The sequence below is a fragment of the Erythrolamprus reginae genome, chromosome Z, assembly GCF_031021105.1.
Source record: "Erythrolamprus reginae isolate rEryReg1 chromosome Z, rEryReg1.hap1, whole genome shotgun sequence".
Taxonomy (NCBI): Eukaryota; Metazoa; Chordata; class Lepidosauria; order Squamata; family Dipsadidae; genus Erythrolamprus; species Erythrolamprus reginae.
Window position 1 is genome coordinate 147332428 of NC_091963.1, and position 12776 is coordinate 147345203.

At 42.5% G+C, this 12776-nt stretch overlaps 1 protein-coding gene across 1 annotated transcript; it reads left to right on the plus strand.

Moving 5' to 3' along the window:
- Positions 1-2811: 2811 nt before the first annotated feature.
- IL25 (interleukin 25) lies at positions 2812-8862 on the plus strand. Its single transcript, XM_070728721.1, has 4 exons — positions 2812-2829; positions 6264-6487; positions 8363-8648; positions 8788-8862. Exons 1-4 carry the CDS (start codon positions 2812-2814, stop codon positions 8860-8862), a joined length of 603 nt encoding a protein of 200 aa, XP_070584822.1.
- Positions 8863-12776: the final 3914 nt, after the last annotated feature.

The window sequence follows — 12776 nt, forward strand, 5'->3', positions numbered from 1 at the left end:
CTGCTCATGCAGGGAAGCAAAAATAGCGACAAAATCCACTGAAATCTCACTAGTGTGTGCGTTTTCATGTGAGATTTCGCTTGCTGTGCATGTGCAGAAGCCAAATCTCACGTGGAAGGGTGCATATGTGTCTGCCTGCTGCGCACACACCCCTGACGATCTTGGAAGGCACACCAGTAGCTCCAAAGATGACAGTTTTTCTCTGGTCATAAAGTCTCGCTTATGTTGTGGTTGGCTCTGGCCCAGCTCCTGCCCCAAGGAATGTGGAGGTGGATGCAGGGGAAACATCAACATGTCCTAGGCCTGTTTTATTGCCGATAGAGTCAGGTAGTGCAGTTTCCTCGGACAAAGAAGGTGGGGGAGACTTGGAAGAGGGGGGGCTTGGCACACAGCCCAGGAAGCCAATCACCATTATCTTTGGTTGATTCGGATGAGGAAGTGTTAGACTCACACAGGCACAGAATTATGCATCAAAGAGACCAATTGAAGAAATATTACAGGAGATAAGAGGGGCCACCTGTGTTTGGGTGGGGCTCCAGCAATTAGAGCTGCTGATATAAATAGCAGCGTGCTGGCTTGGCTGTTGTGGAAGATTATCTGATCGTTGTTTCTTCAGGACTGTGCTTTGCTGTTTCCAGACTTTGTTAATTTTTCACGACTTAGAAACCAAAGCAGAGCAAAGTGTGTGTCTTTCACTTCATGGAAGGAGGAGGGCTGTGACGTTCCTTCACAGCTGCTAGCTAAGTACTTAAGGGCTGATTAAGGGGATTGTACAGACTACCCGGTTGTTTTGGGACGAGTGCTCTTTGCAATACAAAAAGGGTGCTTTGTTTCTTTCGAATTTTTGTGATAAAGAACATTGTTTTTGAACTTTCAAGTGTGTGTGTGTGTGTGTGTGTGTCTGAAATTTGTACCCTTGAATTTTCGGGAGACTCATACCACAGAGCCTGGCAGAACAGCTTAGCTACAGACATATTGGAGCTCCGTTTCAGTCTTAGGTCAAAGCCTCCCTCCTCTGCGCCCTCACCCAGTGAGCTGAGGTGTGCTGAAGAGCCTCCAGTTCCAGTGGCAGTCTATCTGCAATAAAAAGTCTAGCCGGGAGATTTATGGACTATCTTGCATTTGATCTCACTGCATGAATTGACCCAGTGGATTCTCCAGTGAGATCTCACTCCCATCCGATAGCGAAAATGGAGTTGTGCATGCAGCATGCAGCTCCAGGGGGCTAGCGTGTGCACGGGTGTGTTGGAGTGAAGTTTGGCTTCTGCGCATGCGCAGGAAGCAAAAGGATGTGTGGGTGCTCGAGATTTCAGTAATTTTTTGCTTCCGCGCATCACCAAAATCTCGCGTGCCAATGCATCTTCTTGCAAAATCTGCTTTCTGCACATGTGCAGAAGCCAATGCACACGCATGCGCGCCAGATACACACGTGCGCGCACTGGTCCCCTGGAACTGAGCACACAATTGCACAAGAAGACGAGGTAAGCAGGAAATCCCACCTGTCCCCCCCCCTTTCCTCCCATTGGATCCGAGTTCCAATGCTCCCATTATGCACCATTCGGACGATGAAACATGGGGACTAGAATCCGTTACCCCCGTCGAAATAATCACCTGCAGGATCAGGAATTGGGGCTGGGAGGACTCCCCTCTCCATGAATCTTGGGGAAGGGGCTTCACCTGCCTGATTGGGAAGCAGCCAAGAAACCCAAAGAATCGGTCACTAGTGGCGAAAATGCACTCTGCGCATGCGCTGAAGGCTTTTTCACATGCACAGAGGGTTTAGAAAAGAAAAAATGGCAATGTCCCGGCAGGTGGGTGGAGCCTCACGCTGCTGCTGCTACTGGTATGCTGAACCGCTGGCAATGTTTCACCAACACTCCGCAGTCTGCATTGGTTGACGATCAACTTCCGGTCACAATTCAAAGTGTTGGTTATGACTTTTAAAGCCCTTCATGGCACTGGACCAGAATATCTCCGAGACCGCCTGCTGCCGCATGAATCCCAGTGACCGATTAGGTCCCACAGAGTTGGCCTTCTCCGGGTCCCGTCAACTAAACAATGTCGGTTGGCGGGCCCCAGGGGAAGAGCCTTCTCTGTGGCAGCCCCGGCCCTCTGGAATCAACTCCCCCCAGAGATTAGAACTGCCCCTACTCTCCTTGCCTTTCGTAAGCTCCTTAAGACCCACCTCTGTCGTCAGGCATGGGGGAACTGAAACATCTCCCCCGGGCAGATACAATTTATGAATGGTATGTTTGTATGTATGTGTGTTTAGAAAATGGGGTCTTTAAATGTTTTTAAACAGTAATTTAGATTTGTTGTAGATTGTTTTTTCACTTTGTTGTGAGCCGCCCCGAGTCTGCAGAGAGGGGCGGCATACAAATCTAAATAATAAATAAATAAATAAATGCCCACTACTAGTACGCCCGAACCGGGCTGAACCAGAAGCCTTCCACCGGGCCGGTAGCCGGGCCAACGGCCTGAAGGAGAAAATCCCTTCATTTGAAAGCAAATTCTTTCATTTGCAAAACAAAGTATGGAAGGAGCAGATCTCCCCCCTCCCCACACGCCAGGGGGTTCCCTTCCCAAACCCCCCATTTCAAATTCCATCAAGGTTTAGATGGAATTCTTTTTTTAAAAAAAAGAACCCTATTTTTTTCCCCAGAAAGGGCTATCCCGCCTCCCTTGCAAATGAGCTTAACCACAGTTCATTTCCCAAGCATGGAAAATTCTGACCATAAAATAAGGATTCCCAGCGCAGAGCTGAAAGGACTCACCTGAGAGGCCTGAGAGACAGACAGGAGCTTCTGCACCATGCAACACCTGTGGCTGGTAAGTCCTGGAAAGCTCTCCTTGGGTCTGGCAGGGCAGCCGGGTTGGGCTGCCTCTGAGCTTGGCACTTGGTGGGCAGAGGGCAGGGGACCAGGTTTGGTTATGTTGCATCCTTCCTTCCTTCCCTTCCCTTCCTCCTTTTCCTCCCTTCCTTTCCTTCCTTCCTTCCATCCTTTCCTCCTTTTCTCCCTTCCTTTCCTTCCTTCCATCCTTCCTTCCTTTCCTCCTTTTCCTCCCTTCCTTCCTTCCATCCTCCCTTCCTTTCTTCCTCCCTTCTTTTCCCCATTTCTATCTGCCTCTTTCTTTCCCTCCTTCCACTCCCTCATTCCCATCTTCCTTCTTTCCTCCCTCCCTCCCCCTCATTCTTTTTTCCTTTCTTCTTTCCCTCCTTCCTTCCTCCCTTCCTCCCTCCCTTCTTTCCTTCCTCCATTCCTATATCTTTTATTCCTTCCCTCCTTCTCCTTCTCCTCCCTTTCTTTCTTCTCCACATTCCCATCTCCCTCCATCCTTTCTTCCCCATTCACACGTCTTTCCTCTCCTTTCCTCTCCTCTCTCCTTCCTTTTCTTTCCCTCCCTAAGTCAATCTTGATTCCAGCTACTCTCAGTTAATCCCTGAAATGGATTATTCCCAAGTCAACTTTCGTGGGTACTTTAGTATCCAACTTTGGCCACTTGAACACCTGTGTATGTCAAGCGATCAAGGTGAGACATCCTTGCTTTAGATTCACGGGGGCTCTGTCTTTTCCAAACCCTTGTGCCCCAGTGTGCTGTGGAAAGGGATTGGAGTGTGCCTGTTGACCAGGGTTGTGAGTGTGTCAGTGAGTGACCGCAACCCAAACCGAACACAGTGAGCCTGTCTGTGTTTGTAAACTCCCGCAAAAACGTTCATTCGGTGAAATGGGTGTTTAGCTGCAATCTTCCTTTCTTTAAGACGGGGGCGCCCAAGAGAGGTGAAATGCTATCGGTTCAGACTCAGACCGGTTCACCCGAATCGGTAGTAAAAAAAAATGCTACCAGTTTGGGTGAATCGATATATCCAACGATCAGCTATGCAACGATCAGCTGTGCCGCAGCATCTAGATCAGTGGTTCTCAACCTGGGGGTCAAACAATTGTTTCACAGGGGTCGCCTAAGACCATGGGAGAAGACAAATTTCCCATGGCGTTAGGAACTAAAGCTTCTATTCTGGCGCCTTGGGACCAGGGGTGGGCTACCTCCTGGACCGGGGTGGGAACACAGTGGGATAAAAAAAATGGAGCTCCACCCCAAGGCACCCAATTTGCACTGAAATATATTGAAAGAAAATGCATAAGCCATGCCCACAGTGTGGTTGTAAAAAGTTTGGTAGCCCTTCACTGCTTGGAACACATTTTTACAATCCGACCAATCAGGTGTTTACAGTGGGGGTCTCCCTCTGACCTTCCGGCCAATCAGCTTAAAGCTCTGTTGGGAGAATTGGCGCTAGACTTATGGTTGGGGGTCATCACAACATGAGGAACTGTATTAAAGGGACGCGGCATTAGAAAGGTTGAGAACCACTGATCTAGATTATCTAGAAAGCAGGATTTGTTTGCTTTCTTGCTACCTGCCTTTGCAGACTCTGACGGCTTCCAAATGCTCCTTTTTTCGTGCTGCATCAGTGGTGGGCAGCAGCTGGTGAGCCCAGGTGCAGGGCTCCAGTAGGTTCCCAAATAAAAGGAGTTTTTATGCATATGCTCTGGGAATGTGTTGAAGTTCCAAAACTTTGGAAGGAAGTACAGAATGAAATAAATAATATGCTAAACATTAATTGGATAATTACAAGAGAATTAGCAATACTAGTTAAATATGAGGAATTACGAGACTTTATTCCCCCCCCCAATATATATTTATTAAATTTTTCCAATATTTTAATAGGCATCTAATCAGACAGTCTTTACTTAAAACATGGAAAGAGATAAGACATAAACATTATATAAAAATACCAAATTGGCTATCCACAATGGAAGCTCTAATATATCCAAATACAATAGAAAATTAAATACAAAGAAATATTAGATACGAACGGTAAACTCAAAAGTAGGGAAGAATTAATAATACAAAATATAAATATAGATTGGTGGACATATCTACAAATTAAATCTAGATATAAAAAGGATATGGAACAATCAGGTATAGAAAGAACTACCCAACCACTAGATAAACTATTGACAGGCCCAGAAGAAAAAGCAATATCTAAAATATATAAATATCTGATGGAATATGAAAGACCAGAGGAGATAGTTAAAGGTACAATGATTGCCTGGGCGAAAAACGTTGGGAATTACGAGACTTTAAAGAAATCAAAACAGCAGCTTTGGAAAGCGCTCAAGCAGTGGTGGTATTAGGGTGGAAGGATAGCAATAAATGGACAATCCAGAATTGGTACTGGTACATGGTGGACCACATCCACTTCGAAATTATGAAAATAAGATTAAATAACTTTGATGAAAATAAATTGGAGAAGCTGATGGCATGATAGAATAAGGTGAAAAAGTATATCTTAAGTAGAATTTATGACGACAATGTGAAAAATAAATTCCAATCACTTTTTGTATGAAATGTAAACTGGAGCTAAGGAAGAAATGGAAACTTATTGTAAAAAATATAACCCCCTAAATGGTGGAGGGGTTTTTATTGGTGTTGGGCACGTTTTCTTTTATGTATTTTTTGTTTATTGTTAATTTAGTAAATAAACCAATTAAAAAAAATATTAAACAGTAAGTCAGCAGCCGTGCACATGCGCAACCGAAATACTGGCGATTTTTGGCTTTTTTTTCCCCACCGTGTTTTTGCTTCCACACATGTCCGGAAGCAAAAAGGTGGTGAAAATTGACACAATCTCACACAAGGACGCTTGTGTGTGAGAGATTTGGAGGATTTTTGCCTCTTTTTTGGCTTCCGTGCATGTCTAAAAGCAAAAAAAGCCCAAATCTCAGACATGTGAGCCCATGCACCAGATGTGCGCACGCATGAAGCGCATCATCAGCACCAGCAGTGGCAGCCCATCACTGCACTGCACGGTTGCAGACTTCAGAGGATTTCACCCCTGGTGTTCAACGGTGGCGTCTTTAAGACTTGTGGACTTCAACTCCCAGAATTCCCCTCACCAGCAAGAGTTTACCAGCATTCAGCATGGATAGGATAACAAGAAACATGGGCAGACTATTCTATTTTTTGATGTGGGCTACTTTCATATTAGATAGAGGGAATGCGGACGACGTAATATATCTTGACTTCAGAAAAATGGGAATAGTTAGGGAATTCATGAGTCTTAAAACTCAGCAACACCTTTGGAAGAGTCGGGAAGCCCTCAAACCTCTGGAGAAAACCCCGATTTGCAGACTGGGACCCCTGCCCCATTGCCAGCCTGCCCTCCACTGCCCCCACCTCCAATTCTCTCCTTCCTTTTTCAGGCCGTCCTCAGCGTCCTGTTCTCAGCGCCCCTGTTACGCCAAGCACATGGGTGCTTTTCAAAGCATGACTGTTGCCATCACAGCCGGATTGACCAATTGGGGGCGGGCCTCCGAGTGCCAGAACCAATCCCCACCCCTCCCTCCCCCACGGATTCAGCCACGGGTTGCCGAGCGACGTCGAGCGGTACCGAGGCCCAACGATCCACCTCTCCTTGGAGTTACAAGTAAGGAAAAAAACCATCCATATAATTGAGCTTCATTGGGAATGGGGAGTTTTGCCCCATTTGATAAGTGAGGGACATGGTTATTATTATTATTATTATTTATTAGATTTATATGTCAATGTGAGAAAAGTATTATTTTACTGAAAGAGTAGTAGATGCTTTGAACAAAGTTCCAGCAGTCGTGGTTGGTAAATCCACAGTAACTGAATTTAAACATTCCTGGGATAAACATAGATCCATCCTAAGATAAAGTACAGGAAAATAGTATAAAGGCAGACTAGATGGAGACTAGGAGGTCTTTTTCTGCCGTCAATCTTCTATGTTTCTATGAATTACCGGTAAATTGCTAAAACTCCATTCATTTTTCTAAGACAGCCTTTGGATAGAGCAGGTTTGATTTCAGTGAAATTCCTCACGAAGCTGTCATCGAAACCTCATCTTCTACTAAACCTAGCTGCGTGTTTTTTTCAAACATGGCCCCTTTAAGATGGGTGGACTTCAACTCCCAGAATTCCCCAGCCAGCATGAATTCTGGGAGTGGAAGTTCACCCGTCTTAAAGGGGCCATGTTTGAAAAATATTAACCTACATAAATTGGTGCAATCTCTTCTGGGGGTCTCTCCTTCTTCTCTGTCCCCACCTCTAAGGGTCTCCTGCTTGAGCAGGGGGTTGGACTAGAAGACCTCCAAAGTCCCATCCAACTTTGTCATTCAGTTGATTAAATTCTTACCCATCCCGAAAAACCGAACGGGATCCATCTTGAAATTATTATTATTATTATTATTATTATTATTATTATTATTATTATTATTATGTCAGTACAACACAGCAAATGAGATCACTATGCTTTTTTGCTGTGTTGTACTGACATTATTATTATTATTATTATTATTATTATTATTATTATTATTATATATTAGATTTGTATGCCGCCCCTCTCCGTACACTCGGGGCGGCTCACAACAGTGATAAAAACAATACATGGTAACAAATCTAATAATTAAAACCTAAAATAACTGTTTTACATTAAAAAGTCTAAAAAGAAAAAAAAACCCCAATAGATAAAATAAATACACACAGGCATATAATACACAAAATTACATAGGCAATGGGGGGGATGTCTCAGTTCCCCCAAGCCTGACGACAGAGGTGGGTTTTAAGGAGTTTACAAAAGACAAGGAGGGTGGGGGCAGTTCTAATCTCTGGGGGGAGTTGATTCCAGAGGGTTGGAGCCGCCACAGAGAAGGCTCTTCCCCTGGATCCTGCCAGACGACATTGTTTAGTCGACGGGACCCGGAGTAGACCAATTCTATGGGACCTAATCGGCCGCTGGGATTCGTGCGGCAGAAGGCGGTCTCGCAGATATCCTGGTCCGGTGCCATGAAATCCCTAAGGTGCCATTTTTGCAAGAGGCAATTTGGACTTTTTTTTTTGTTTGAAGATGTTTTGCTTCTACTCCAAAAAGCTTTGTCAGCTCTGACTGGATGGTGGGGAATGGAAAGATTTTTTGGACTTCTTTTGCTCTTTTGTAATTTTTATTGTTGTAAGCTGCCCCGAGTCTTTCATGATTGGGCGCCATAGAAGTCAAATAAAATAAAATAAAATAAATAAATGTGCGCACAGCCACGTGGTGTGGGACGAAGCGAACCAGCGGTGAGGTAAGTTAGAACCAATCCATGAGCAAAACATCTTGAGGGAAAAAAAACAGGAAGTCCAATTGCCTCTTGAAAAAAACCCCCAGCACTTTTGAGACAAACATGAATTGGGTGACTGCAAATCTCTACAGGCCTCCATCTTGGAAAGGAGGCCACCCCTTCCCACAACCTCAGCTGGGCTTCTGGTGTGGTTGTTACCTGACTCTCCTTGTCTCCCCCAGGAAGGATTTCATCCCGACACGTTACCCGCAGAACCTCTGGCAGGCGTCTTGCTCTTGCGACCATTGTCTGTCCCTCAAGCCTTCCGTGCCACACCAGAAAATGAAGACCTACAACTCTTTGGACCCGAGGGGCAACTCCGTCACGGTGACGAGTAGCATTCTTGTCTTCTATCGGGTACAGTGTCCCGACCATCTGGGCTTGTATTATCTGCAACCTCAGAATTACGTGGTCAACGTCTCTTGCGCTTGCGTGGTTCCCATATACTCGAGCAAAGGGCAGGAGATTGTGAGGTCTTAAGAAATGAGAATAGCACCCGTCGCTTATGAATGGACTCCACCATTAGCAGCTCTTCAAATTCAGAATGGTGCTGAAAACAAGCCACTTACAACTGGTCCTCACATTTACGTCCCCAATGTCGCCCAAGGTCAAAATTCATGCACAGGTCATCCTCAACGTATGGATGAAAGCAACACAGCAGGAGAACAGCTCTAACCAGTGAAGGACTGCAATGTTTTTTACTCCCATTCTGTGGGCGTCGCTTATTTTGTGGGTGTGGTTTGACAACCATGTGACCAGGGAGGAGTGGCTTGACGATCATGTGATTGAGGGTAGCTTAAAAATCATGTGACTGGCTTAAAGGTGACTCAGGTCAAGGGTTTGCGCTAGAGTTAGGGTGCCTGGCCTCTCCTCGCCTCAAAGAGACACAATTTCCCTCTCTATTTACTATTACTGAACATCCAAAATATGCTATTTAATTCGATGTATATATACCATATGTGTACATACATATTACACACAGGCACACAAAAATATACATTATTTACTATATAAACTGTATGTGTATACGCACACACACACGCACAGCTTTTCTAAAATTATACACATTCAAACCCATTTACTGTGATAGGAAAAACATACCCAGAGCCTAGAAGGGGGGGGGGGGGGGAAATCAAATATTTTTCTACCGGTACTGTGTACCTGACCAATTTTTTTCTACCAGTTCTGTGTAACTGACCATACCTGTAGCAGCCCATCACTGGGTCTAACCAAACTCCCCTTTATTGCTCCAACTTTTATTTTATTTATTTTTATTTATTGATTTATTTTGTCCAATACACAATGAGGGTTTTAGTGTCCCCAAACATCCCCATGTTTAATACAAGTCCTGGAGCAAAGCTCACACACGCACCTTCCTCGGACCTCTGGCTGAGAGTAATCGAGTAAGCCAGGTTTGCAAAACAATAACCAAGGCTAGAAGTCCAGTAAGCCAGGTTTGCAAAATGGTAACCAGGGCAAGAGGTTCAGCCACGCAGGCAAATCGGGCAAAGCATCACAAAACAGCGCATCATCTCCCGGTGTCGGCAAGTACACGCAAGGCTCCACAGATGCCCCTCCTATTGGACTAACAGCGTAGCTAAATTTTATATTTTATGTATAATAAAATACGCGACTCATACAGTCTGCAGTATGATCGCAAAGGAGATGCATTAGAAATACCTGTGAATTTGAATAATATTTGCAGTATGATCACAAAGGAGATAGTGGTTTAAATGTATTAGAAATATCTGAATAATTTTTGTGGTTGGACACCCAGAATTGTAATTGTATATTGTTATGATGATGTGATGCCATATTTATTTATTTTTTGCTTTCAATTTATTTTATGTAGTGACTTTTTATGTTACTGATGTTACTTATCTTGGCTAATGAAATTTCTTCGGCTAAGATTCGAGAGCACCCTTTTTATACGTTCCTTTTCCCCATTCTCTTTGATAATGTATTTCCAAGAATATTTTCTTTGCACATTGCTCTTTTTCTTCTTCTTTTTTTGGTTATTAATGAAAAAGCAATAAAATATAACTAAATTAAAAAGCAGCTTGTTCCTTCCTTGGCAACCTTCTTAGACAGATCAGATAGGAAATGAGACCTAATGAACTAATTCTAAATTTATTATATTCACTGCAAAGTTTTGGAGAGAATTCCTCAAATTGGTCAGATCCACACAGGGGCATAGATAGATAGATAGATAGATAGGTAGGTAGGTAGGTAGGTAGGTAGGTAGACAGAGACAGACAGAGATAGATAGATAAATAGATAGATAAATAAATAGAAAGATAGATAGATAATAGATAGATAGACAGACAGACAATAAGATAGATAGACAGAGATAGATAGATAGATAGATAGATAGATAGATAGATAGATAGATAAATAGATAGATAAATAAATAGAAAGATAGATAGATAGATAAGATAATATATAGATAGATAGATAGACAGACAGACAATAAGATAGATAGATAGATAGATAGATAGATAGATAGATGGATAATAGATAGATAATAGATAGATAGAGAGAGAAAGATAGATAGATAGATAGATAGATAGATAATAGATAGATAGATAGATAGATAGATAATAGATAGATAGATAGAAAGATAGAGATAGATAATTGAAATGAAATGAAATAATGAAATAAAATAAAATAAATAAATAAATTTTGCAAGTCGCAAAGTACAAATCTCCTCTTTTATGGCCTGAAATGTTCCTTCAGAACATCTTTATCCATCCATGAGGCAGCTCTGGGCTAGGCTGTCTCTTATTTTATTGCAAAGAAGAGCAACTAAAAGCATTAAAGGCCCAGGGATTAAAACACCCGAAGAATGGTTGCAGGATTAGAGTTTGACCAGTCTAGAGAAAAGAAGGATTTAGGGGTGACATAATAATAATAATAATAATAATAATAATAATAATAGTAGTAGTAGTAGTAGTAGTAGTAGTAGTGTAGTAACAACAACAACAACAGAGTTGGAAGGGACCTTGGAGGTCTTCTAGTCAAACCCCCTGCTTAGGCAGGAAACCCTACACTACTTCAGACAGATGGTTATCTAACATCTGCTTAAAAACTTCCAGTGTTGGAGTATTCACAACCTCTGGAGGTAAGCTGTTCCATGGATTAATTGTTTTGATTGTCAGGAAATTTCTTCTTCATTCAAGTTACTTCTCTCCTTGTTTAGTTTCCACCCATTGCTTCTTGTTCTACCCTCAGGTGCTTTGCAGAATAGCTTGACTCCCTCTTCTTTGTGGCAACCCTTGAGATATTGGAACACTGCTCTCATGTCTCCCCTGGTCCTTCTTTTCATTAAACGAGCCATGCCCTGTTCCTGCACCCTTTCTTCATATGTTTTAGCCTCCAATACCCTAATTATCTTTGTTGCTCTTCTCTGCACTTTTTCTAGAGTCTCAATATCCTTTTTACACCGTGGTGACCAAAACTGCAGTACTCCAAGTGTGGCCTTACCAAGGCCTTATAAAGTGGTATTAACGCAATCCATTCCATTCCATTAATGGATTGATGAAATTTTAGAGGTTAAGCTAGAAAAAACGCCACAATGTTTTCTATTAGGTATTATTCGCCAACATTTAAATAAAAATTATAGTATATACTTGATCATTCACATTACCACTGCAGCAAGACTAGCCTTTGCCCAAACTTGGAAAAAAGAAAAAAATTCCACAAGCTGAATTAGTACTAGGAAAAATCATACAATGTGCAGAAATGTCCAAATTGACCCTAGAAATAAAAGGTAACGAGGAATCGCAATTTTATGATTGTTGGAATTTATTCTATTACTGGCTCGAAAATAGAAACAAAACTCGCTAAGTATACCATAAAACATCTATATTAAAAAATATAAATAAATAAATAAAGTGGTCTCCCCTGGCCTCTCCCTGCCCTGGCACTGTATCAAGTCCAAATCACCATGTTTTTGAAGCCATCCATGCTCCAAGGTCCCTTCTAGCTTTATTCTGATGGATTGATCAATCCATTATCTGACATTTCTCCAAGCAGCATTTACGGCAAGAAAGGTCATAAACTTGGACATGTTTTGCTTAGGAACAGAAATTCTGGTCCCCATTGCGGTTGTAATTCGAGCACAACCTGTAAAAGACATCTCTGATCATGTGCAAAGTTCCTTCTCTTGTAAGTCAATGATCCCACGCCTTCTCAAATCTAACCTTCATACTTACAACCAGTTCTGAAGTTATGAAAAGGACCCCCTTGGAAATATACAGGATCGTATTTTGGGAACCTGGCAACTAGTCTGTATTTACAGATGCTTGTAGCATCCTATGGCCTTGTGTAACTGATTTATGACAGTTCCCCCTCCCCACTTGTTTATTTTCAGGTTTTGGGAAAAATACCCATAGGAAACATTGGGTAGCTTAACAACTGCAGCAAAGAAGATCCTGAACTCAGGTCTGATTATATGACTTGTTTTATGACTCTCATTACTCATTCCAGAATATCATTTCATTTATGATACACCATTTGCGATAGATAGATAGATAGATAGATAGATAAATAGATAGATAAATAAATAGATAGATAGATAGATAGATAGAGAATAAT